This window comes from Phaethon lepturus, unplaced genomic scaffold, assembly GCF_000687285.1.
Source record: "Phaethon lepturus isolate BGI_N335 unplaced genomic scaffold, ASM68728v1 scaffold4188, whole genome shotgun sequence".
In the NCBI taxonomy this organism is placed as follows: domain Eukaryota; kingdom Metazoa; phylum Chordata; class Aves; order Phaethontiformes; family Phaethontidae; genus Phaethon; species Phaethon lepturus.
In genome coordinates, this window is record NW_010555350.1 from 39,068 (window position 1) to 67,058 (window position 27,991).

The 27,991-nt window shown below is 44.9% G+C and overlaps 1 protein-coding gene across 1 annotated transcript in view; it reads left to right on the forward strand.

Moving 5' to 3' along the window:
* Positions 1-21,439, forward strand: part of LOC104624687 (runt-related transcription factor 2) — a gene marked incomplete at its 3' end in the record, with an annotated part of 55,494 nt that extends 34,055 nt beyond the window's left edge. The window contains exons 4-5 of the mRNA XM_010292119.1: positions 11,588-11,761; positions 21,278-21,439. Of these exons, the coding sequence (XP_010290421.1) occupies positions 11,588-11,761; positions 21,278-21,439 (336 nt within the window). The remainder of the gene's footprint in view (positions 1-11,587; positions 11,762-21,277) is intronic.
* Between the last annotated feature and the right edge of the window lie 6,552 nt (positions 21,440-27,991).

The following is a 27,991-nucleotide window of genomic DNA, read 5'->3' on the forward strand; positions in this document are numbered from 1 at the left end:
CCAAAACATTTGCTTCCAGGCTTAGTGTTTTTTTTTACCCCAAGAGGTTTGTCATTTTGATGCCCCTTGTTTGTTCTTCTTGCTGACATGGAGGGGAACACATAGGTTTTAGCAGAAGGGGATGGCCAGGGCTACTCTGCGTGGGATCTGGGATTCTCTCTTCCAGTAACCAGCAGACATAGAAATAACAAAGCAAGAACCAAAACTAGTCATGGACTAGTAGCATGTTAATGGTCGTCTGGACCTTCCCCTCGGGATGTAGGAACACTCTCAAGCATTGGGCAAGAAATTCTAGTTTTACTTTGTTGTGTCTCCCCTGAAAAGTAGTGGAAACTCAGAGTCACGCTTGCTAAATTAATGGTGAAATCAATCTTTGTAATATCCACTGTGAGGCAAAGAAATGACAGATATTCTGAAGTCAGAACCATGGAAAACTTTGACACAGAGGGGTTAAGACCAGAGTTCCCAAACTCAGGTTCCTTGTGGTCTGGAATACCTAAGCAGACCCAGGTCTGTTTTTCACTGTGCGCTTTCGTGGCAGCTGGAGATGCTGAACTCTTTGTGGCATCAGGCCCACGGTTAGCATCAGCTGCCTGACTTGATGTACTCATGTTAAAAATATTGTGTACATGACTTAACCAGGCACAGACAATCGCCCAGGCCCAGAACAGTATGGCTAAAAGAAACCTCAGGCGACCCAGTCCATTTTTCCTCTAAGGAAGTATTATATATACTTAGATCATCACTGACATCTGTCCAAATTCTTAAATCCTCCAGTACTGTGCCTTCCACTTACTTACCAGGTCTGGTTTCTGTTTTTTTTTCTTTTATACTTAAAAAGGACTTTGCTAATATCATACATTAATCTCTTAAATCTCCTCTACCTCAAATGAAGCCAGCTTTTTCTTGTTCTGTTCTCAGCTGACACAGAGATCAATTGATTACCATTTTCTTTAGAAAACATTTTACTCTTATCATGTCCTTTCCTGCTCGTCTCTTTTCTAGACTAAACAAATGTATTTCCTTCAACTTTTCCATGTAGGTCGTGCTTTCTAAATCTCTTATCACTCCTGTTGCTCTTCTCTGGATTCTCTCTCATTTGTCTGTATCTTTCTTAGAGGGTGGTGTCCCACGCTGCGTGAAGCAGTCCAGCTGATCTCACCACTTCCGAGCAGAGTGTAATAGTTACCTTCTATGTCTTCTATGCAACTTAACCATTAATCTTTCCCAGAACTGCATTTACTACTTTAAAAAAAAAAAAAAAAAAAGACAGAATCCTATTATTGACTCACATTCAACATCCAACTCCCTGCTACCCCCAGATCTTCCTCTTGCAGTGCTGCTGGCTAGTAGGTTTGTCATTGTGGTGCCTTTAAGCGTTCGATTTCTTGCTCCAAAGTGTAGTACAATGCACTTTGCGTGCCATTTTACTAATGATGTGTCAAATACAATTTCTCAAATTTGCTAAGATCATTTTGAATTCTGACCCCTTTCTCCAAAGTCTGGAGGACTCCTCCCTACAGGATGTCATCTCAAGATTTTATAATTGTGCTTTTTATTGCATTATCCAAGTTATTAAAGAAAATTATAAATATTAATTGGCCGAAGATGCATAAAATACCACCATTTCAATATTACTAGTGGTAGTCAGCGGGCAACCTGGTAACACCAAACTCCCGTCCATGCATCCCCTATGGCTGTGTTTTAGCCTTTAAATGACATTTTCTTTCCGTCAAAGACTTGAAAGCAGAGATTAATCCATCCCAGCTTCCACCTGAGACAGAAATGCCCCTGTGCCGGTGTTGGCAGATAGAGGCGAAGCGTTGCAAGGGGCTAAAAACTGCAACTCACCTCCAGGATTGCTGGCAGGACCTTCAGGCCAACATTCTTCTCTTAAGCCCAGCTGCATTATTTAGGTGCCGCTTAAGGCTGTCCGTCTTCAAAACTTGCCCATCATGTAGGTGCTTGTGCAAGTGCTCTGACTGCACAGAAAGTTGAATACCATCTGCAACGTGAAAGTCGCCCCAGTAAACCCACTTATTGCTAGCCGCATGAGACTTTTTTAGACACTTGAGTGTATAAATAAGAGCAAAGAATGGAGTTAGGCATAATTTTTACTGGAGGAACCACCAATTCTTTATACCTTTCAGGAGAAAGAAAGGGAAACATCCATCAGACTGTCATTACAAATTTGATGGCACAAATCTAAGCTCGTGGATCCACCAGGAATCTGTAAACCTTTTAAAGGAGACGCCTGTTTTTGACATTCAAAATAAAAAATCTTTATAGACCTTTGTGGAAAACACTGATGGGCCAGCAGCTAAATGACATTTCTCAACAGTCAGACAGACTCCACACAACCTGAATAGATGTCCAGTTTTAGAAGGACAGGTTAATTACTTTCTGTGCTACGCCCAGGAGTGAATACTACTTGGCCTGTTTTTACTTACCGAGTAGGAAAAGAAGTTTGAGGGTGGGTGGTTTTTTTTCCTAAAGCCTGCTGCATCCTGGCTTCTGCCTCCATACAGCCTGAGTGTAGGTGCCCTTTATATAACAATAACTTGATACTACTCAAAATACTTGGCGCTGCAAGCCGGGGAGTGGAATGCAGTGAGAACACTTTAGCAGGTCTGAGGGTGGGTAAACTCCAGCAGTTTTGGAAGGAGAAGGTAGGGTTTTCAGTGCATGTCTCGCTCTTACTTGGCATTTGCAGACAATAAGAATACAAGGATTAACATAGTAGACTCCGTTTATTACACTTGGGTGGATAAAGCAATTACCTGTCTATCACGGCTGTAGTAAATTGTGCAACAGCATTAACATGGGTGGATACGTGGATAAATGCTACTCTGCCACAGAGGGTGCTGATACACAAGATAATCCTTCAAGTCGAACTTGTAAAGACTGTTTTCTTTTGGAATTTATATCATGTTCCCCCCGCCAGTGTTGACTGAAATGGCATCTTTTTTATTTTTAACCACGTTTTCAGGTTTCTTTAGCCATCTGAATTTTATTAGGAAGGTTATTTTAGAAATATCCCACTTTAAGCAAGTTTAAACAATCTGCTTAAAACCTACTGCATGGATATAAACACAGTAGTCTTCTAATGCAGCAAAACAATCTGTTGAAAGATAGAGTGCAAACACGCGCAGATCCATCTATTATTGCTTAACTGTTGTTTCTTCCATGCCTGAATTCCCGTTGTAACCGCAGCATTCAGCCTGCAATACGCTCCTGGTTTTGGGGGTGTAAAACAAAACCAAAAATGAAAATGCGCCTTATTGACATCTAGAGAGCAGAGCAGCATAGCATCGAGTGCTCTGATTGCACAGAGAGCTCGCAGACTAGATTTAAACTAAGCGCCTTAAATCTGGTTTAATGGCTGTGTTTACATCGTCCCCCCCTTTTCATTCTTCTAAAGTAATCAGGTTTTGCAAGCGTTAAGAAAACCACTGCCTCCTGCCAGCTGGAGGGAGGCCAGTTCAAGGAGATTTTTCTTCTCTCCCCCCCCCGCCCCCTCTTTTGCTATGATCTTCACTGCCGGTCGCTGCAACGAGCAACAGAAGTTGGCAGGCTCCTTATGGAATAGCTACCTTTGGAAGGGGAAAAAGCCTAATTCCTCAAAGACATTGCTGGGTTGGGATGAGGGTGATAAAGTCGGAACGAGGAGCTCTTGCACTTTTGCGGGACAGCCCTTGCTCTCCTTCTTCCCCCCTCCTGCTAAAAAAAGGGGGAGGAGAAGGGGGAGAGCATAACAGATACCAGCATGCAAAGGGAATTAAGGCAGGGACCGAGACTTGCGTGACAGTCTCTGTTTATACGAGATGTCTTTAATGTCTCTGAGCGGCGATGCTGGCAGTGTTTAGCTGGGCTCCTGGCACACGCGGACACAGACTCCTTTACGTTCATGAAGGCTGGATAAAGGTGAAGGCAGAGCATTGTGGTGCAAGGGGGTCCCACCTGCTCCCTGCCCGACCCGGACGGTTTGTACTGATCTCATCTGGGGTGTTGCTCAGCTTTGCACAACAAGCTTCCAGATCCAAGTCAGAATTCAAAAGCTTTTCAACAAGGAGAAAGGAAAAAAGCCACCACTCCAGCAAGGGGAGATCTTGCTCATTTACCGGCCAGCTGAGGCCGTACCGCAGCAGAGGGGCAGAGCACAGGGCAGCGTGGATCCTGCGATGCTGAGACGAGTTGAAGGGTAGGAGTGAACCGGTGCAAAAGCATTCCCACTCGAGCCCCTTCCTGCTCTGCTTGTCCTTTTTCTCAAAGCACCGTTTCAATTTCATTCATTAAACCTTCTGGGTTTGCTGTTTTAACACGACTTTCCCTGTGCGGAGCTCCTGGCCAGCTCAGCCACTGCCACATGCCCCTCACCAGGCCCTTCGCCGCCGGAGGAGCCGCCTGCAGCCCTGCTCCCAGCAGGCATTTTTTGCCTCTCTATTTAGAGAAATTTTGGGAGCGAGAGGCTCCTTTGCAGCTGTTGCCATTTGCTGAAAAACCTCGACCTCTGGGTCTGTCTTTCAGCTGGATGCATGCTTTTCACAGATCCCAGCTGAATTTTAAATCCTCAAAGGCTTTGCAGTGGTTGAGTTAGAGCCATTCCCATGGGCACGGGGGGACACAGGTTACACACCCGTGGGATCATTTCCCCTCACCCTTCCTGCCCCTTCCTCCCTTCGACCTGCGGGAAGCTCTGGCTTCGTCCCGTGCTGGGCGGGCTGCCTGCGGGATCAGCCGGGTCGACATTTGCTTTTGCTCCCGGTAAGTCAGTGGGGAGATGACCATCAACACCAGAGATGCTCCGCGGGCTTGACCTCTGCGCTGAGGTTCAAATCTGCCCCTGCCTCTGCTCACCCCGGGCTGGAGCCACAGCTCTGGGAAGACAGTAGCGTAACTGGTTCCCCTGGGAGCTGGATCGGGCCCTTCTGGAGCCGTACCAGTAGTCCGCAGACCTTTGGGAGAGCCGGGGTCAGGGTGGAGGAGCTCAGTGGGATTTTGGCGATGGGCCACGTTAGATCTGTTGTGTAGGCACTGAGCCCATCCACAGTGTCTGTCTTTATTTGTTTCCATTTCTCCACAGTAGTTTCAGGTTTACCTGCTTTGGGTAAAAAATATGTCTTTTAAGAACAAAAAGAGACAGGGTCCTGTTTTCTGCCTGCGTCTGAGTGGCTCCTGTTGGCACTAATAGGGCTCGGTGTACAGTTGGGAGAATAAGCTCCCCAGTCGAATGCAAACTGATGCCCTCAGCTATTTAAAAAACAAACACTTTTTTTTTTCTCTCCATTGAGTGAATTAACTGCAGTTACTGCACCTATGTAGCTCCTTGTTTTATGAACTATAAGAACCTTTCCTATGCTCAACCTATGGCCTAATTATGTAATTATGTCTCTTGGGTGGATTATATTTTTCTTCTCATAATTGTGTCTTTACCCAAGAGGCTGGAAGGTTTCCAAGCTTTTCCCTTTCCTGGGTAAAAATTGTTTGGCTCTTCTGTGTTTTGGGTTTTTTTGTCATGAACTTTGGATCGGATGCATTCGGTAGGACTGGGTGGGGGGAAGCCAGCCCGGGGAATGACTGTTTGTCACAAGGCAAGGGACATAAGAGGGACCCTTGTGACTTCAGAGATTTTCCCTTGCAAATTGCTGATGTGCATCTTCTGGGTTTTTGCTGATTTATGGCTGTCTTATTTTTACCTCCAGAGCGTAGATTGACACTGCTTTGGAGTGATATCTTGCTGCAATGATGTATTGTCTGAAATTCGTAACAGAACAATGGATATTTTTGCTTCATGCTGAATGCTCAGCATTATTCAGTCCCTGCAAACAGCTGTTAAGAAGCCTTAGGCTCAGGTCTCAACTCCTTTACTCTGGCATAAATATGGCTCCCTCGACTTCAGCGTTACAAGCCTGTAGCTGAATTCACAGAATTCATCCCAAATGGGATGAAATGCAGGAAGACATCTAAAGAGAATTTAAGAAGAATTGGTAGTGAAATTCAGAGGACATGTGACCTATTTTTTTTGTGGTGTGAAATTGCATTCTACAGCATGTACACAGAAGTATGTCACTAGTGTGCTAGTGCTAAAAGAGGCATAATCAGAGTGCTTGTCTGAAAGACATATAATGTTAGTAGGAAAAATGTGCCCATTCTTTACCATTTTAAAGCACTTCACCTTTGGAGAACAGTGGGAATAATCAAAACTTGGGTTCTTGTGCTCTGATGTGCTTCTGTTGAAGTCAGGGAAAGCTTGGGATGTGTAGGCTAGAAATTCATAGCTTGTGAACTAGGTGATTCTTCTTCTTTCTGCCACTCCTTGGCCTGAAGGAAAGTCCCTTTTCCATTAAAGTTTTCTTCTTTTCCATGTCAACACTGAAGCCAGAGCCATAGGAAGCCTCGGTTACTGGCCCTGGCATTCAGAGGATTTTTATTTTGTTTGCCCTTTCCAGTTGTAGTCACTCCATGGAGCGACTCTCCAAACTTGACCGGCTGATGCTGAGCACACTCATGACATAGAGCAAACATAAACCGAGTTGGTATTTCATGTTGGGTCATCTCCCTCTGTTCTGCTTGGGATGTCCCAGCAAATGTGTCCCCAGCAGGTGAGAGCCCCCAGGTTCTTGCTTTCATGACCTTTCTGCCTTCCCTTGGCTCTTTTGCAGGGACACCTGACTCCCATGATACTTCTTCTTGTTAAGGCAAAAGCAAAAAAGATAGAACTGGGCGATGACTGAAAATAGCCAACCCACTTGAGAGTGATAAAAGCATCTGTTGAAAATCTGGTAACCAGATCTCCTTGGTACCAGAAAAAAAAAACACACACACACAAAAAAACTGGTGGGTGGTGTACACGGTACAAAGAAAGGGAGTCCCTGAGTGTCAGCATCTGGCGGGGCCACGTGTAGCATAATCTGATTAGTTTTCAGTTCCACACCCACAAGCTGAAAGATAAAAACACACACCCCTCCTCCCCGAGGAGGTAAAAATCTTCAAGCATCAACACCACATTTACATTCTGCAAGTCAGCCTCTTCCACGGCCCAATTTACATCTTGACTTCTCCAGTGGAGCGGTGGAAGCTCAGTGATGAGAGACAAGCTCACGTCCCTTTCCAGTTACCACATCCAGCAGACTCAAGATTGCCTTGCTTTGATCTGGAAGACATTCCTTCGTTCAGTTTAAACTCAAATGATTAAGCTGGAGATGAAGCCTCCTCACATCTTCTGCCATGCCTGCGATGTGATAATTGAGCGTTAGTGTCTACGGGCCATTTTAGCATGTTCTGCGGCCATCCTGGACTGGCGAGCTGAAGCGGCCGCGCAGGCACGGTCGGGCCGGCTGCGGTTTGCCCTGACTTTATTGCACTCGCTCAGTACTTTTTGCTGGTTCGGTTCATGTAAAATGGCCAAAGTGGTACTGGTGTGGATTAATGGCAATGCTTTCTGTCTCCAGAAACTAATACTCAGGTTGGTGTTTGGCTTGAAATAGCTGAACAGCAGTGAGAGACCAGAATGTTGCTCGTCATTTTGGAGCAAATCGTGGATTTCCGATATCTAACATGTTTTGTACTGTGACAACAGACAAATCAGAACTGCTTGTATAATTTTTGTCTATTAACTCTCAATTTTTCTCATCGCTTTCCCATCTCCTTGCCTGCTACCTGATCTATTCCAATAGCCACTGGGTCCCATCCTTATTCGCTACCTCATGGGACAGCCTCAGTATTTTTGGCTGCATTCTGTATCTGAGACTGCCTGTGTCCATAACCATTTTGTGCCCCTCCAAGCCCAATCCATTCCACAAAATCATCTTTGTAACAGAGGAACCGGCACTAAATGCAGTGTTGCAGGCATTGGGGTGACTGCAACATTATTTTATTCTATTCTTTATGTAGCTTTTATATTGCTTTTTAATGTACTCACTGCTGCAGCAGATCACCGATTCTCCCTGAGCTATCTACACTTGCTACCCTAATCTTTTTTCCTGAAATAAAATTACGCCCATGACTGAGACCAAGGAACACAGCTTTTCTTAGCACACTCCCTTGGGATCAGGAATTTCTCTGTCAACGGACACATATATCAATGAGAGATGAAAAGCAGCTTGTGGAATGAGTTTTAAACATGTATCACATATTTCATTGCTGCTGCTTATGTGCTACTCAGAAGGCCTTTTTAGAGTGTTTTCAGCCCATACCTCATGGCTCCTCTGTACTTAATAGGATTTTTTTTTTCTGCACAGGAATTAGGGCGAGAGATTTATTTAAGTTGCCTACACTTCTTTGTGAGCACCTCCTGAATATGACGTTTTTGTCGAGTTTCCTGCTTATTGTCAATGTGAGCACGTCTCAGCTTTTATCAAAGCATGGTAACCCATAACGTGCGAAGCTGTAATGTAATCTCCTCTCGCTGGGACATTTCACTGGGGGAGTGTGGCTCCTTCTGTGGATCTCTTTGTCACAACATGACTCCGTGTTACAACCCTAAATTTTAAATGTCCAGAAGGGAAAGGCAAGTCTGCCTTCAGCCCCTTGATGGTTTCTGGGGACTTGCAGTTCCATTGATGCCTGGGGTCTTCCAGATGTGCATAGCTCTCTTTTCCCTACTTTTTTTTTTTTTTTTGGGGGGGGGTGACAACACCCAAAGCTGCACATCTCTAGATCATTTCAATTCAGCCAGATGTAGGGATCTTTCTTCTTACTTCTTTTTCTTCCCCTCTTTTTTTACTCTTCCTTTTTTTCTTCTTCTTCCCCACTGCCTACACTAAAATGCACTGCTATGCTGCTGAATTTTGTCTTCCTGCGATAGACCTAGTCATGATAATAATAATACATATAATTAAATACAAACACTTTTCTAGCAAAGCTAGGCATGGGCAAACAGAGCGTGACGAAAACAAAGCTGGGGGTTATTGGGCACAGGTTGGTGCAGGAGTGCTATCCTATATAACAAGTGTTCAGTGAGTTATCTGAAGATAGTTAAAATAGCTTCTACACCAGTTTGTTAGTGATTCTTTAGTAAAAAGGGCACTGTATGAACACAGCACAGGATTTTTCTACAAAAATTCAAAGTACAATTCACATTGAGGGTGGATTCATTCCCAGGTAAAGTCAGCCCTGGTGTGTGAGGTCGGAGATAGGCTTGATCATGTTTGCCTTACTTTGAGCCCTCTTGAATTTGCCAAAATGTGATTTGCAACGAGTAGAAGAGAAAAGGGGAGGGGAAGGAGATGCATTTGAAAAAGAGAGTGGAAAATATGACTAGCAAAGGGAAAAGCAAACACATAAAAGTTGTGGAGGAAAAGAAGGTGGAGAAGGAGAAATCCCAAGAAAATACTGACTGTGTGTGTGTAAGTCATTTCTTCAGATTTAGCAGCACCCAGCTCGTACAAGTTGTAATTTAAATAGATTGAAGAGCTAATGCTAAACGCTACCAGGTCAGGTAAAGCTGCCATTTTGGAACTGCTACAAGCCCACCAAAAAATCGTTCCCCGTTTCAAGTGATTGATACTGCCTGAAGAGAGGAGTAGCCACCCATGTCAGCTCTAACATAGAGCAGCACCTTCTCCTTGAGCAGAAAGCTCCTGCCTACCCCATGCTTTTACACCGAGTCATCCTGGAGGAGAAAAATCATACTTCAAAGTACAAAATAATGGGTCAACTAATTAATTTTTTAAAATTGCTAAAGAAGTTTCTCCAAAATTAAATTCCATCCAGTTTCTTCTCAGTCTCCCAACCCGAATCCTTCACTTCTTGTATCTAGAATGATGATTTCTCTGAATCTAGTTTGGGTTTAGCTCTCTAGTAGTGACATTGCTTTGGCTATATGTCGCATAGGCACCATGGGCCCAGTTAGATGATGTGAATGCATGTAATTTGGTACTGTGATGAGAGGTATCATTAAAAGGCATTCTTTTAAGAGTGGTAGTCTGATAGTTCAATCTCAAGATTCAGTGGCCTCATTTATGCTTTTAAAATAAATTCACCAGTGCCAGAACTGGTTCTGTGGCACTAAGACCGATGGGACAGTCCGACCATGTCTGCAAAGCTGAACTCTCGTAGCCTCCAGACAGATGGCTGTGTTCATGCTGCTGAGGGACAACGTGGATTATCTCAAGCCACTGAGTATCACCTGGAAGGGTTCAAGCCCAAACCCTACCAGGGACTCTTCTTGTTGTTAAAAGCATAAAAATATCCTACCCAGTTGTTGCCTGTGCCTGTCCCTTACAGGGATGGAGGCAGTCATGGTTCTAGGTTGCAATCAGGGGGTCTGGACCCCCGTTTCAACTCTGCCGGAGGCTTTTTGTGTGACCTTGGTCAGTAACTTAGGATGAGATTCATTCCATTTAATGTTGACTAATGGTGAGGGTGTCTAATTAAACTAGTCATGTGTGCTCCCTCTGTGATCAGAGAAGGAAGAGAAAGCAAATTCAGAAGGTGAATCATCCCATTTTAAGACTGGTGTCAGAGACAAATGAGATGAATTGCCCTCTGGAAGTAGCTATTTCTTTCCATTAACTGTAGAGGAAGTCTACATTAGAAGAGTTTAGACTAGATGCCTGATTTATGAATGGCTAAAGTTAAGTAAAATTAGTCCTGACCTTAATCTCTACACAAGCCTGTTTCTCCATATGTTGAATGATAGAAATAACACCTCCTGCGCCTCACGTTCAAAGGCGCCATTGGGCGAGGAGCATCCTATAACTTCTTTGGAAAGAAATTAAACCTAGGAGCAAAAATACAATAATTAGATAAGTAAAGCCTTTACTCTTGAAACATCTCAACAACAATATGAGTACCAGTTGGGGCATCCTGTTGCTTTTGGCATTTTCCCCCAAAAATTCCCACATTTTGACAACGGAGCACATGTGAATGACTTTTCCCTATGTGGCCATACAGCACAAGGACATTTAGCCTGGTTTTGGAGAGGGAAGTAGGAGCGCTGAGGAAGGCTAACCATGCAAGGGAGTGTAGGACCCAGTCTTGGCCAGCGGCTTTGAAGGTTTTCCTTGCAATACTGCTCTGCTCAAATGACAGTGACTATTTGCTTTTTGTAAAATCTCCCAGAGGAATGAAAGCTAATGACTAACTGTGACAGAGTTAAAGAAAAAAAAATAAGAGGAGAAGAAAACCTTGCATTTTCTTAGGAAAAATCCACAACATATAAACCAGGCATGGAACACTTGTCCCACTTGATAACTTGTGCTTACATGTGAGGCTTGCTTTTGGGAAAGAAAGTTTGCCCCTTTAACTACCTAGTGTAGTTAAAGCAGCAAAAAAAAGAAAAAAACAAAAACCAAAAAAAGACCTTGTGTGCATGTCCTCGTAAGTGCTTATTTTGATCCAAATTGCAACGTTACACATCTGTGTGGGCACAGCTGTACTCGATAAGGCTTTCACCAGCACAGCCATGCCCAAAGCACAGATCTCCCCACTGATGTGGCTGTGTTATCGGGGGTAGCTGAGATACCTATAAGTCCGTTAAATCTAATACTAGGCCCTTAGAGGCCATTTTGGGGTTTTTTTGGGGGTGTGTTAAATTACTAAATCTTGTTATTAACGCTTTTATTTTATGATTTGCTGTTTCCAGGGCACAGACAGAAGCTTGATGACTCTAAACCTAGTTTGTTCTCTGAACGCCTCAGTGATTTAGGGCGCATTCCTCATCCCAGTATGAGAGTAGGGGTCCCGACCCAGAGCCCACGGCCCTCTCTGAACTCTGCACCAAGTCCTTTTAATCCACAAGGACAGAGTCAGATTACAGGTAAGAGACAGAACCATAGGTTTGACTTGCACAGGCAATGGTAGTAATTGCTTATGGATATTTGTGTCTCAACTGCAGTAAAAGAGGCTGTTACAGAGTGAGAGATGTGTTCCCAGCAAAGCTAGGTGGGAAGTGGATTTTTCTACAGTGTTTAAGCTGAAAATGTCTTTCTTTTTTTAAAATATCTTTTTGCTGTAAGTCCAAAATAGACTAAAATAGTCAATCTGGGTAAATTGTGTAGGAATCTGGTGAAATTCTAACTGCCACGTTGCTCTGCCTTGTCCTCTGTGTGTGCAATAGGACGTATTAGAACGAATATCTTTATTCAGCCTTTTTATTTTGCACTGGTGTTGAGGGAAGCGGCCAGCATATAATGGTCTTCTATCGGCATAATGAGAAAATCTTCTCACGTGGCGGTTTCCCTCTAGCACCAGTGCTGACCACTGCTACAATAAACTAACTGGGTTATGGAGAAATCTCCAACGGTTGCTTGTGAGGGTTGTATGCAACATTTATGATTGCATGCGGAGAGACAGATTTCATGTGTCACAGATTGTAAGACCAAAATAAGACGTTTAACTGCAGTTATGCCAGAAGTTTGCAACAAAACTGTGAAGCCTACAAAATAAACTGATCCTGTCATTTTTCTAAATTCAGAGCCAGTTAATTTTTTCAAAAGAATGTGAAAACAACCTCTACCTAATTTTGGCCATTTCTACACTCAAAACTTATGCTGACATATTTGTTTCTATCCAGGATGTGAAAAGCTGTTGCCCCTGACCAATTCATTGGCTAGAACTGTTCAAGAACTTCACCTAGATGCAAGTCCATCAACAAAACTCTTGGCTCAATTTACTAGACCAGTTTAAAACTCAGTTTTGCTGCTGTAGTTGCATCTATACCAGGAGACCTTTGCCAATCTTATACACCAGTATTCCTTTACCGGTAAAGCACTCCTAGTATAGACATAGTCTTTGAGTCAACCTAGGAAGATTTCTGGTTTCATGTTTCAAGTGGTTTTGACATGATACCAGCTGAAACTTAGCGGTTTTAACAGAGTGTTGTGGCTTTCTTCTTCTTTCTTTTTCTTCTTTTTTAAGTTCAACTGGTTTATTAATTTGCAGTAAGGAAGAGAAGTAAGTGGGTTAATTTGAACCCAAAGCACTCAGAGTATTGAAATGAAGAACTTGTTCCCATGAGCTGCGGCAAAGTTCTCCCAGATCTAGAAGTCTAGTTTTAACTAGCGTAAAATGTTCATAATACGTGAAATATGTCGATAGTACACATTACAAGGTACCTGCTGCCCACCAGCTTCCTAGAGCAGGAATTTGACTGGACTTAGTGTTTTGGTTTTTTTTGTTGGACATGTGAAGTCAGGGCTCTTGTGCATATCATTTTCTGAGTAAGAACTGCCAAACTAAAGCCCAATATTTTTTCTAACCTACCGTCTTCTGTCTGGCAGTGTTTGGGGACATAGTTCCTGAGAAAGCAGCGGATAAAAACGGGGCTATAATCAGCTTTTTTCCTTCTTCCTTGTGCCTCCATAGTTTACCTATTGTGCAACACTATATCTAGGAACGAAGGAGGGTGAAATTCTTCCTGACCCCATCTGGTGATCAGCTTATGCCCTGAAGCACGAGAACTGAGATCCCCTTGTAATTTTCTTCCTAGCTAAGTGTAACCTCATATGCTGCTCTCATTCACATAAATGCCTCCTGTAGAAAATGTTCTGCTGGGTTTGATTAATAGAGTACTTCTTTGCCTCGTTATGAATCAGCAGCAGCATTTACAGATCCGGGAGGTGAAAATTTCAGATGAGCTTTAAATAAGCTTGGCTGGAAACAAAGCTGTGTGGCATTCGCTGTCTTCTCTGCAAATTTAAGAGGCAGCAGCTCAAAAGTACCCAGCTGAGACTTCATTGGGAGAGGGAAGATGCGGTGCTGGTAGGGCAGAGGGAAGTGAGCTGAACTGGGGAAGGCAGGCTGACTTATTGTGGATTATGTGCTTTCCTTGCTGGATAAACTCACGGTCGTGGGATACTGTCGAATCCCAAATTGCTCTCATTTCCCTCAAAGCAGTGAGGACTCAGCTGCTTATTAAAGATTGCAGTGAATGAGTGGTCCAATACAGTATTTGCCATGGTATTCCCCACCCTTGTCTCCTCCTCTATTTAGAAAAGTCAAACACCCTGCCCACAAAGGCTATTCGTTAACTTTCTGGTAGCCTGCCCATTTAATAAGGCAATTAGCCTGAGCATGTTACATCGGTGGGAGCTCTGTGAATTGTGCTGGCTTCCCCACGAGGATTTTTGGTGCTCCTCAGGATGTTGATTGTAATCTGTAAAGCTCTACATGCTTTGATGTTCCACCAAAGTGCTGGGATGCTTCTTGTGGACAGTCCCTCCGAGTTCTTCTGGGATGAATGGATGCTCGTTGCCACACAAAGCCTGCCAAGGAGAGACGAAGTTGGTGCCGCAGACGAGGCACCTCTTTGATCGGGTGTTAGGTGACCATGGGAAATTGCTAAACATCCGCCTGTTTGGTGTGGTAGGAGGGAGTGATCTGTCTGCGTTGTCCATCTCCACCAGTTTCCTTGTTGTGGTGTGATATTCAGTGGGAATTACCCACTGGCTTCTTAACATGGTCACTGGGCTGGTATAGCTTGGGTACGTATTAAAAGGAGACTAGACCCTTGTCTGAAAACAAGGATTTTTTTATTACCTTCATTGGCATTAACCAAGCATTCCTTTAGAAATACCTTTGTTTCTTAATCTTTTACCTAGTAGTTTCGGGAAAACAATTCTTAATAACCTTAACAGTAAATACTGGTTTCCTACAACAAAGTCCATATTATCACCAGCAAGCACATAAACTGTTTTGTTTCGTTCCACTTGAGGTCTTGCATAGCTATTGCATGATTAAACAGAAATAATATTTAAAGACTGGCTGGCCCACACCTGAGTCTGAAAGAACTCAGCACTTTGGGGTTCACTTTTATACGTCTTTGCTCTGTCTAGGTTGCGTTTATTTTCCTTGAGTATCAGAGTACAGGTTTTACAAATCATGGCACAGTCCTAAACCGACCACGAGACCGGGCTGTGGCGGTACAAGGCACAGAGTTGCCCTTATTCAACATGGCATTTTAACTAGGATTCTGCAAAAGCAACATAGAAAGGTCATTAAAAAACAAATCGTCCAATAAGCAGATGCCTTTGCTGAGGCAATGCAGATTCAATTTGAACCCCGCTTGCTGCCCGTAAATCAGGAATCCTGTCTGTTCACATTTGGATACTGGTATATTTGCTTCCCCCCCCCGCCCCTTTCCTTAACGGCACTCGCACAACTTGCTCACGTATCCGATTACATTCCCATTCAGACACTGCGCGGTTGCATCAGCGTTTCAGCATGAAACGAGAAAACCTGTTCTTTTTCTAAAAAGCAACCGGTGAGGCTTAGCTTCTCCAGGCCAGGAAAAGCCGCGGGCGTAATGGCAGGAAATGGCGCGAGGACCCCGGCGGCTGGGCTGCGGGGCCTGCGGAGTGGGAGTTAAGTGAGGTTTCATGCTCCATCACCGCTGTGGCACCGCCTGATCTATAGGCAACCTGTGACTTTCATCACTGCAATAACAGCACTCAAAAGCAGGTCCCGTGAAATCTTTTTTTTTTCCCCTTTTCCTCTTCCCCTCCCCAGGCACTTCAGGGACGTTTCGCTTTCGCTTCTCACTTTGAGGGTTGTAGGAAGCAGATTTAAAGGCTTCGGAGCTGGCTTACCTGGAAGTTAGTGAGGGGACCCATCTCCACTGGCGGGCAGGGACCGGTTTCAGGGACGGCGTAAACTGAGTCTGCTGGGCAGACCATGGGCACAAAGCACCTCTGACTCTCAGGTGGAGGGTGAGGATGGTACCAGCTGGGCCCTCCTTAATTCCCCCACCCAGGACTTGCAGGCAGCGGGCTGGACGCTGCCGTTTCGCAGAGTCGGGGGAAGGCAGAGAGCCGTGCTCGTCACGGCGTTGTCCTGCGCTCTGGATACGAAGCTGTGCGGCATCAGCCTCAGAGACCAGCGTCTCTTCTCCGAGACCGTCAGCTGCAGGACAGGTTCGAAACAGAAACCGCGTGGCTGTTACCGGGCCGGCTCTGTGCAAGTGCCCTGCCAGGGCTTGGCTGTGTTTCACCTGGGACCAGCAGCACGCTGAAGCACGCACCAGTTTGTAGCTGGCACGCATCGATCTGACAGCGCGGCGCGTAAAATTCCTGCTTGCCTGGAAAAGATCGTTTAGAAACAGCCCAAGTAATAGGCTTATAGGGCGAATTATGCCTTCAGCCTACTGCAACGTGGAACGGAAGCTAAAAGACTCAGTGGATGAGGTGGTGGAGCTGGGATTTCTGCTGCCATGAACACAAGGGTGGCTGCAGTCTGCTGTATTTTAGACAAATTGATTGCATCCTTCAGGCGACTGGCGAGTTGCCACTGTGAACCTCCGTTTGGTAAAGCTTGTGTCCCTCCTATTAAAGTATTCTTTCAACTCCCCCCGCTCCGCCTCCTCACAATTTAGTTGCCCTACTGGCATGACTTGTTCAGTTTATTTTTTTTTTCTTTTAGAAATGTGACCCTTGGGGGTGGAGGGAGGAGAAATGGTTTTAGAGGTTCTTCAGGCCAAAATCTGGTCTCGATTACTCTTATGTCCACTGGGGTGTAGCTCCATTGGATTTGACTTCATTGATTGAACTGTGCAATCCAGATCAAGCCCTGGGCTTTTAAAGATGCCTAAGAAATAGTCAAAGAAGAGGAGGAGGTTGCATTTTTGTTGTTGTTGTTTTGCTGGGGGCGGGGGTGTCGTTACAACAATAGTTGGGTTACTCATGCGGAAAGTCATCTTGGCTTCGTTAAGATCAGAAGTGAGGACATTTGCTTTAAGTGTTTACCAAAGATAGCTCCAGACAGCTTGGTTTTTAGTATTGGCAGTAGCACTAATGCAATCAGCAGCAGCCAGTGCTGGAGCTGATGGCTGGATTTAAATGGGAGTGGTTTTGCAAAGTGCGTGAATGCATGTGACGTCGCTGGGGTGTTATAGATGGTACACCAAGAGGCTGCGAGCCTGTGATCATGTAGCTCAGCTTGGGAAATGGGAAATTGATTTTTTTTTTCTATAGTAATTCTGTGTGCTTCATAATCCAGTACCAAAGCAGTGGAAAAACTCGTTTGTCAGGGCTATTTACAGGTTTTTCTTCTCTCCCCTGACACTTCAGAACATTTCCATTGAAGGAAGAGAAGTCACATTGCTGGAGAGGCAATGTCATTGGTGGAAGAATGGGTCACTGAGGGTTTTTTTCATTCTCTGATTTTTTTTAGTGTTATGCAGTGTGTCCAATCTCAGACTGATTTTTAAAACCCCTTATTGTCCATTAAGCATCAACGTCCATTGTCCATTGATACAGTCAATCCCAGGCCACAAGGGTCAGGAACCGTGTATATCTCCCACTGACTGTAAATGCGGCAGTAAAACCTAGACACAAAATAATTTGCAATACTCAGTATTTCCTGCTTCAGTGAGGCTTACCTGGCAGTGCAAACAGGACGAAGCTGTTTGTGCATTAGTTTAGACCTTGCCCTGCTGACTTGTTCCAGCCCAGCTGTGCCCAGGGTTTCTTAGCATACGGACGATATGCCCGTTGTGAACGAATTTGATGAAAGCCATGCTTTTCTTCGCACCTACGCAGGTGTAACAAAAATGTTTGCAAAAGGAGGACTGCTCTTAGTAATCGCTCCAAAATTTTCAAGGGCAAAAGTGCAAATGCCCACTCAAAAGTGACCCTCTGTCTCCTTTGCTGTCGTTGAACTAGCCCTTCCCTATGGTTGCCATATGGGAAGGAGGGCCACTTTCTCCCAAGCTGTTCACTGTATTTTTGTTTTCGTGTTTCCCTTGTTTTCGAGGGATTCCTTTTTTTTAGGGAGAAACCCACGTTTGCTCTGCCTCAGAGCTCTGAGGTTTTGTTCTGGGCTTTTCGCGACTGCGATGTGCTGTGCCTGCCAGAGCCGGTGATGGTGCAAAGGCCCTGGCCTGCAGGGACCCCGCAGACACTGTGAGCCCTCCAGCCAGGGGGAATGGGGAACCTGATACTTGGTGTAGCAGACCAAATAAAACCTCTGACAAATCCACTCGTAGCTTCATCCCTGCTAGTATGGGCTAAATAGCCACTCCACCCCTTCCATGCCCAAACGAGGGGGAGGTGACCCTCCTAAGGACATCGTTCTGTTTCCCCTACAAGCATCCACTTGATGGCCCCAGAAGCACTGGTAGGCAGCTCCCTGTGACACCCCTGGCACCCTCCTTCCCCCCAGGAGGTTTGGCTGGGTGGTGCGTGGGACCAGAAGAGAAGGCTGGTTGGTCCTCAGTGTCCAAAGTCTCTGCTCCAGTGGCATTGCAAGGAACATCTGCTGTCAGGACCAAAGGGTGCCGTGTGAGATCCAGCTGCACGTCCACCTTCAAGGACTAGACAGGGCAGCATTTTACTCTGGGGATTGGGCAACACCACTGAGCAGTGACGTGTACCCTGTGAGCTGGCAGATCACCTTTGGCTTGGCAAAGTGAGGGCATTTTGCTGCTCTCTCTTCCCATGTCCATGCAAACCTTGGCTGCTATCAGTGACCTGGGGCTGGGTTTAGGGCCTTTACTCTAGGATCTAGTGAAACTCATATCTTCACTTTCCTGTTTCCTAAGGGCCTACATATAATGCTTGAAGCCAGTCAGCCCCAGGGCAAAATTTCCCATCCTGCCTCAACCATGACTTCAGCCATGCCTTGGTGTGGAGGAATCTCAGCGATCCTCCAGCCTGGGGCACTGTGTCCTTCTCCTCAGTTGCTGAGCTCTGAGGCATCATCTGATGTTCAAATTGGTTGAGGATTTTCCTCTTTATTATTTCCTATTCCCTGGGAAGACATGATCTCATTTTCTTAGTGCCAAGTCGCTTGCACTCTAGTTTCAGAGGGGCTCCAGTTTGCACCTGAATATCTATGTTGAAAGTTTCCAGCTGAGATAAACACCCCATTTTGTGAGCGAGGTAGTCAGAGAGTGCCTGCACCTTACAGAAATGACCAACTAAATATGCAATATATCATTACTGTCGTTAGATTTGTGTAGAAATTGCATCAAATGGAAGTTGGGTGAGTTACCGAAGTCCAACAGGAGATCTGCTTCCGGGCCAAAAGCACAGTGTCTTCACTAAAAGTCCATCCCCTTTTTTCTCTTTCTCTAAAATACTTCGCAGTTTAAGATCTCACAGTATTGGACTCATGGAGAGCTGAAACCAAATAGATATATAAAAAAGAAATGTGGTATTGTGGCTCTGAGGTTGGGATGAGCTGTAGAAGCCATGTATCAATTTAAGCTAGATGTAAGAATATATGATATGCTTTTGGGACAACTGGTGGTCCATCCAGCCCCATATTCTGCCTCTGACAGTGCAGTATGAGATGTTGCTTTGAAAGGCCACATAAGCTTTTGAAAGGCCACTTTTTGCCGTTCCTCCTTCTTGTGTCAATACAGACATTCACAGTTGTTTGATTAAGGACATGAGGTGTAAAACCAAGTCTAGCATGGGTGTTCAAAGAGGTTAGGGTGCCAGAGATGCTCAAGATCTTTTCATGCCATGAGGATTGCACTACCAGAAGTGGCATGAACCTCCAGAAGGCAGGTTCTTTCCTGAGGTTTTCACCATTTTAGACCAGAACTCTGTGAAAACATCTTCTGCCATGATTTTTTTTCCTAGCCTTGACCTGCTATATAATTTCCTTCCAGTGTTGGATCTGACCTAAACCCAAATCTTTAAGGGACTCTGTTTTGGATTCGGAAGCAGAGATTGAAAAGCTCTTGAGTTTGAAGGAGCTTGGATTTGAGATTGTGCTCTTGACACATCATTAATTTTAAGATCGTTTTCCCAGCAAGCCTAGGCTTTCCGTTCCCAGTTGAAGATCATTTACCATTGACTGAATGGTGAATTATAGTAGTGGAATGAGGCAGAGAAATATGTCGATATCAGATATAACAACGAGCAGTCAGTCGGATTTGAACCTGCGCCAATCTATACAACCCTAGCCTTGAAATTGTTAAAACAAAGAAGTTCATTACATTTAATGATCAAGTGTCCTTTGGATTTCTGAGGAGTTTATGTTAACCATTTATATCACTCAGCTCTAATATAAATGGCAAACTGGGAAAATCCTCTTAAAATTAAATTGGAAAGATGGGTTTTTTTTGCTATATCTGTATAGTTATTTTGCTTCAAGGAAGTATCTGCTTTCCAGACATCTCTTCAAACAAATCATGTCTGAACAGAAAAAATAAACATGGAATAGCTGAAACTACAAGGTTTTGCTGTGTGGAAGAGCAAGGAAAGGAGTTACAAAAAGAAAAAAAAGTTGAATTTCCTGAAAAAGTGCCTTTGCTTATGCCATGTGGCTATCACGTTGCTGTCTACAAAGTAGGGCCTTAACACAGCTGCAGGTTCTCCAAATTGAGTGGACCTGATGCGCTTCACTGAAAAGACTGGGGAGGATTTGGAGGGATGTGCTACAATTTCTACGAGCCAGTTCAGAGGCAGTTTTCTGTTTATTGTGCAGTGCCCAAAACAAACTTTGGGGTTGAAAGTGCTTTGTTTTTATCAACGTAAAGAAATAAAAATAATTATAATTTATGAGGCATTCAGTGGTATCTTTATCACCAGATATTGACTGAGAGCAAATGGTTTATAAATCCAAGCACCGGTGATTAAAACTAGTTCTTCCTCTCTCTCACTCAGTGCAGTCCACCAGTGCTTCAGCAAAAAATAAATTGTATTTATCCTTAAAATCCTTTCCTTCATAGTGAGCTGTAGCAAGTACATTAAAAGGCGTCATTAGCTTCCGATAGTTATCCCAAATAATTTGGTATCATATTGTTGCAATTGAGGTGACTGTAGATAATTGGGCTAGCATCCAGCTGTGACATTTTTGGAGAGATGCTGGTAAGATGAATGACATTTTCTTTTCTGGATAGCATTTTCAGCACTGAAAACACTACTGTGTAATGTTTGAACTGGGTAACAACTTAACAGGCATGCCAAGGGCTGACTGTAGGGTCTCCCCACCTCTGAAGTCCACTTCCTCAGCTCAGACCTGGGTCTCATTCTCACTCTCTCTGCTTACCTGTCCAGATCCTCGAGGGCTGGCGAGTCCTGGTATAACACGCTGTTAGACCGGGATGAGAGATGTCAGGGATTTGCAGCACAGCTGCTAGATCTGTTAAAACTTTGCTTGCTGCTCCGTTCATTTCCCCCAAAATTGTTATGGGGAGGGAAAAGCACAGAGTGAAGCTTGAAGGGATTGAGTCCTAGAGGAGCAGGTCACGTTTCATTGCATTCTCATTCCTTGTAGCACTGATGTGTGTATTTTCAGTAATCCCACCTCTTTCAATTAGGCTGCTCATGCTCTAAAATTTTTCTTCCTTTTTAAAAAATTTACTCTTTTTTTTCCCCCCCTCTAGACCCCAGGCAGGCGCAGTCATCTCCACCATGGTCCTATGACCAGTCTTACCCATCGTACTTGAGCCAGATGACTTCACCGTCCATTCACTCCACGACTCCCCTGTCCTCCACTCGAGGCACAGGACTTCCAGCCATCACCGATGTGCCCAGACGCCTCTCAGGTAAAGACCATGTTTTGCCTAAAACGATTATGCAGATAGGAACAGGACTGGCAGAGGCTGCCTCCGTGGCCTCAGACAAACCTTAGTAAGAAGAGCAAAGCTCAGTCGGTGATAACAGGGTTACTGCACAGCGGGCGGGGGTCAAAGTCCCTTTTTTTTGGAAGTGGAAGAGCTGCTGTGTTGCTCTGAGCATGCATCATTTGAATGTCTCTAGGTCCATTTCAGATCAGACTATTTTTTAATTGTGAACCTGACTCTAGGAACAAATTCTCTTTTTTTTTTTTTCCCTACCAGAGTATGTTTACTTGCATATTTTAAGGTAATTGTGATATTCTCTATTTTTTGGTGCTTTACTTTTGTGGCGTGTGTGATGTTAGGCATCCTGATAGATAGATGCCTTTATTTCTTCAATATTAAGACTGAGGTTCATTCTCCTGCATTTCAATCCAGTAGCTTAAGAAGGCCTATTTCCTTAGCTAATGTGTACTTAAGATGCCTATCAGAAACTAGCTGAGTCACTTTAGGGTAAAGATTGGACAAATTGTGCTTTAGAATGATGCAGGAGAGAGGAAATACGTTTAGGAACATAGACAAGACAGCAGTGAGGAACTGAGACTTATTTTTTTATCAAACAAATGTACATTTACATACTGTGCAATTCATCTCTAATGGTCTCAGTGATAAAACCATCTGCGTGAAGTAATCTGATTGCCCCAAAGTAAGATAGAGCCTGTCATGGCACACAGTCACCTTGTATATCTTGCCAAAAATGAGGAACCTTAGGGGAGGGAGGCTCAGTATTAAAACTCCAACCTTGCAAGTGTGGAAATATTAGCAGTGTATGCCAAAAAAGCATGTGTAATGTAAAGAAAGCCTTTATGATTCATTAATGAAAACCAAAGAATCAGTCTTATTACATCTATTTTTTGCATGTTTGCAAGATATTATTATAATCTTGGATGCTGCTTCCATACACCTGTTTGACTCGCAGCCAGGTGAATTTCTTGCTGTCGTGTTTTCCCTTTCCACCAAGCTCATAGCGCTAGAAATGTTGATCCCTCCACTGAGCTGCATCACTGGCAAGCTGAACTTCAGCCAGCAGGCGTGTAGGATTTGATTAGCGTAGACTCCTTGATTTCTTTCATCTTGGAGGAGGGAAGCTTTGTTCCTCAAACAAACAGCTGCACAAAACTCTGCGGTCCTAGCGTCCCAGCGCGCTCTGCCTTCTCAGAGATGCCAAACATCTCCATGTGGGCCGAGGGTTGGAGGGTAGTGGAGCAGGTTCCTGCGGGCTCTCCGTGCAATGCGCTGACTTCGTTCAAAAAACTTGACAGGCTTGCTGCTGAGGAAATGCTTTGTTTGGCCCGAAACAGGTTCCCTTTGAGTCGGAGCCTCCTGATGGTCTGTGCTGTCGAATGGGTTATTTTTGCAACTGTGCCCCCAGCAATACCTCCAGGAGAGGCTGGGCTGGGACTGCGGCAGCTGTAGTGCTGCGTACTTGCCCTGCAGCCCTTGCTTGTCTGCGTGTATTCAGACGTGAGTGCCTGGCATGTGGGCACAGGCAGAATGACTAAAAGACCTGGCTGTGTACGTTCTGTGGCCGCCGACTGAACTTTTCTGCCGTAGTCTACAGTCGGTTGCCTTCATGCTTCTTGTCCTTCATCTTTTGGGGGCTCGACCGACGCCTCCACAATGCTCTTACCTTTTCCCAGCATGGGGATCTTGCTTCCAGTTAGATTCAAGATTGAAAAAGGGGACTTTGATCTTCCACAAGTGCCAGAGGTTGTCTGCAGTGTTTGCTGACGTTCAGAAATACAGAGCGGTGTTCCTGGGTGGAGGACGAGCCCTGATGCTCGAGCTGTAAGGAGGCACGTTGCAGCCCAGCTGCAAACCCTGCGGTTCCTCTCGAGAGTTTCTGCTTAGCAATGCCACAGGGAGGGAGGGCAGGATCCCATCTTTTGTGTGCAAAGTAGAGAGAGAGAAATGCAAGTTTACAGCTGCCCCTTGCAGCAACCAATTGATCCCTCGCACGTGGAGAAATCTGAATCTCCACTTGGTTACGTGATACATCTTTCAGAGGAGAATGGAGTTTTGATGGGGGAAAAAAATGATGGCTAAGAAACACTAAAAATGTTAGAAAACTTCAGGCACCCTCAGTGCATCAGGGAGAAATTAGAGTTTTACAAGGCCTTGAATAAAAACAAACTTTGCTTTCCGATACAGTGGCAGAAATCCGATTATCAAGGCTGTTAAAAGTATACAAGGTAATTTTAATGAATGCCATATTTACTGCCTGTTGCTTAACATCATGCAGGAGGAAAAATGGGTAAAACTTCCCCCTTAGGCCTTGGATGTCACACCTACAGGCACAGGACTTCCTACCTGCCACAATTTCACATCACCCAGACTTTCCACAGGCCTCCATGGCTCTGCCTAGACCACTGCTTAAGTTGTGCTCATCCAGACACTGAAAATATACCATTGAATAAAGCAATGTGTCCTTCAAAAGAGTGGTTCCTGGTTGCACTGTCAGTGGCAGCCCTCCAGAGCTATTTTTTATGGTATTCCCATGACCAGAAACACATCCACGGCCAAAACAATGGTCATAGAATCACAGAATCATTAAGGTTGTAAAAGACCTTTAAGGTCAAGTCCAACCACCAACCCAACACCATCATGCCCTCTAAACCATGTCCTGAAGCACCACGTTCCACACGTTTTTTGAACACTTCTAGTGATGGCGACTGCAGCACCTCTCTGGGCAGCCTGTTCCAGTGCTTGACCACTCTCTCAGTAATGATGTCGTGGTGTTCCCGTCTTGGGATGGGTACATCTCTTGGTGATGAGCACATTTGTGTTTCCATCACAGATTAGGCTGATCATCAGAAGAGGTTTGGGGCTGTAGGACAGGAGGTGACGGGTGACTGCCACAGCGGTTCGTGCAGTTCTCCATCCCATGGGAGAGGGGAAAAGGGCAGCAGGCTGCAGCCCTGAGGAGTTATTCGGGCAGGCTGGTGTAATGTGGCTGAACTGGTCGTGTCAGTGTCTAGACTGATTTCTTTGCACAACTGCAGTGGTTGCATGCACGCTACAGGCACGTGCAAATGAGTGCCCACGGCTGTCAAACTTCAAGTATTCACTTTTTATTTTCCAAATGGGGGCAGGTGCTCTATTTGCAGCGTCATGCAGCTAATTAATCATGTGTCACATTGTCCTGGTTTGGGCAGTATTCAACAGCAATAGCTGAAAAGCAAAGCAAAAAAAGATCTGGCATCACTCATGCAACTTTTGAACGAATGATCTCTCTGGTGCATAAGTCTCATGTTCATATCAAGAATAAATAAAAAATAAGCTCATGCAATTAACTTACCTTATTGCACCAAGTCAGGCATAAAAAGAGCAGGATTCCCTGTATTTTATTAAAATATCTGTCTGCTCAGACTTCCCCAGAAGACAGTGAAAGTTGGTGGCCCAGCAGATTAATATTCTTAATTAAATAATATTGTAGTGGAAACCATGGGAATATATGAACATGGTCATTTTAGAGAGAGTTTTGCCTGAGGGACGTAGTGTTATTGCATGATTCATAGCGAATGCACTCAGTCTTTGAGTCCTATGCATAACCAAAGTGCGTGTGGGATGGGGAGCAGCATGAGTGTCTATTATGTAATTAATGTATATGATTCATATAAATACACATCACAGCCGTTTTACATAAAGCTTTGGGACTGATCGAGCAAGTCCTCAGCACATGCAAGGGTCAGAGCAGGGAGTACAGGTTGGGTTGCTCCTGCACTCACAGGAGGGCTGCTCCGGTGAGGGAGGTGTGGGTATAGGTGTCCCCAGGGCAGACATCCATACGTGAGACAGTCACCCTCAGCTCTCTTTTGAGTCGGTGGGGACAACCTGGCGTTTGCAGGACTTGACCAGTCTGCAGATGAGCTGTGCTGGTCCCTGGCAGTGCCTTGGGAGAGCCTGTTTCTCTCCATGGGCTCTAAGGCGAGCCTAGGTGAGTGGTTCAGGTACAGGCATGTCTGATCTGGTAGTCTGCCTTTGGTGAGGTGATTTAAGAGACCATTTAACTGTCCCATAAACATATCCATATCACAGCCTTTGTTACACTTCAGTCCTGGTTTAACCCAGCCAGGGTCTGCCTCACCCTGACCTCCACCTGCTCTGTGCAGGGTTTGAGCTTCAATTTTATTTTGTTGAGAAGACTCCTGAGAAGGGAGGTGGGGAGACAACTTCTCCTCCTGCACTGTTCCTGGACTTTCTCAGCCCTTCTGCCTAACTGCTACAGTCTCTTGCTTTTTGCTTCGCCTTTGAGAGACACGTAGGGTCAAGCTCTTAAGCTGCTGGAGGAGCTGCCCTGCAGGCATAACGTGAACACGTTCAGTGCTGGCTGTGGAAGAGCCTGTCCTACACAACTGTGTTTGACAAATGCCCACATGACAAAGGAGAAAATTAAAACTGAAGCTACCTAGCAGGACAAATCACCAAACCTACTTTTTCCAGCACCGGGCTCGCACTCTTTGCAGATAGTTGTCAGCTGGGGATGCTGGCCTCATGCCACCATGCCCAAACTCTCCCGTCCCATGCGCTGGAGGCCCCACAGCCTGCAGGGTGGATTTTGCTGTCTTTATATTTACTGTGTTGTTAAATGGAGATGCGCTGAGATAGATGAGGGACACGCTGACGTAGATGAGGGACACGCTGGACTCAGCCTCTAAACAAAAGAAGTTTGCAGACCCATCCCTCTGAACTAAACTGGCCAGGAGGGAGTATCTTTACCAGTAACCTAGACAGAGGCAGGGCCTGGGCTGTTAAACACCAGCACTGGTAAACAGTCAGCGAGGTTGGTTTTGAGCGGGGTTGGCCAGCACGCTCCCGAGCAGGGCCCAGCCGTGGTTTGGAAATGAGTCGAGTCCCGAATCCATTCCCGTGGGCAGCTCAGCGGCAGCCACCCTGTTGCGGAGGCTAAAAGGATTTAATAGTGCAGCTGCGGCCAGGGCATCCCGGCTGGATTTAGAGCCCGAGAATGGGCCCTGGCCCTGGGCTGTTTGGTAGTTCGAGTGCAGCCAACTTTCCCATTAATTCGTCTCACTCTGTAGATATCAGCACATCGTTTTGGACCATCCTGGACCTTCGCCCGATACTGAATTTAAGAAATGTTCCTGTTCTCCCAGCTCACTGGTGGCTGGCAAGTAGAAATGCAACCCTGCAAAGGCCAGCCATGCCCTAATCGGTGACAATACTATTCCTTTACACAATTTCATTTTCATTCGTGTAAGCCTAGAAATCTTAAAATAAAAACCCACATATAATGGAAGCAGATCCAGCTGAACCTCTGGATTTAGTGTTTGCGTATTAATGAGAAAGTGGCTCACACCAACGGGCTGTTTTTTCTTGAGGTCTTGTACCGGTTGTCATCTTGAGTTTCTAACCCTGAATATGAATTACCTTGGACTTTGCTTAATGTCACATACATGCATGATCTTTAGAATAAGGATTTTCCCTTTTGGAGGGGGGGTGGATTTGGTCTTTTGAAAGAAAAGTTGCTTATCTTTTTCTAAGCAGCTCAGAAAACTTTACAGCCACTAGGTGAAAACCGTGGTCATGTGGAGTAGCTATTCTTGCATCCCTTAATTCCTGCTAACTTCATTAAATGTTGTGGGTAATAAGCACATTTCAGGACAGAACCCTTAATAAGAGAAGACATTAGTGCTGTCTCCAAAATACAATTCTTGTCCTCTTTACGTGCGCTGGGGAGCAGAGAAATGGTTAATACCGTGGCCATTGCCATTGCTGGCCTTGGTGTTAGCAGCTCCTGAAATGAATGAGCAGTTCACGCTTCAGCAATATTGTCTCCAGCTCTTGGCAAACCCAAGAAGCCAGCTCTGTTTCTGGTGTACTCGCTATGCTGCGATGTTTTTCTTGGTGACTGTAACAATTTTCACTCTGTCTTCTTTTTTTTTTTAATGGAGGCTGAGAGACTCAAGGTTGTCTCTGTCTCCATTTCTCCTAGCTAATTTTCAATGCTTTCCCTGCGAGGTGACACTGAATTAAGGCAAAGTAAAGAACTTTGGAGAGCTGAGGTCTTCAGAAACAACCCGCTCATTTTGCTACCCTCCTTAAACTTGTAACTTGTCTTTTTTTCTTTTTTTTCCTTCATTATTTTTCAGTGGTTCTATTTATTTTGTTTACCACAGGTTTTCCATTTTTAGTCTCCTGCCCACTTGGTGCCACCTGGGAATCTCAGCACCTTGGCACTCTTCTGTGGGGTTTCAATAGCAGCCTCTCTGCTGGGTAGGATTTCTCATTGGAGTAGTTGTCCAGAAGATGCGCTGCATGATCCCTACCTCAAGGATGAAGGCCAAGTTTTTCTAGCGTGGGTGGCCTCAAATTAGGCACCTATACCCATATTTAGGTGGTAAAACAAGCGGGCTGATTTTCAGATGCTTGAATATTATAATGTGTGTCTTTAAGCCCTTTTCATTTACTTAAAACGGCTGTTGGGAGAGGAAATAAACAGGAAAAATGAAGGCAGAGGGA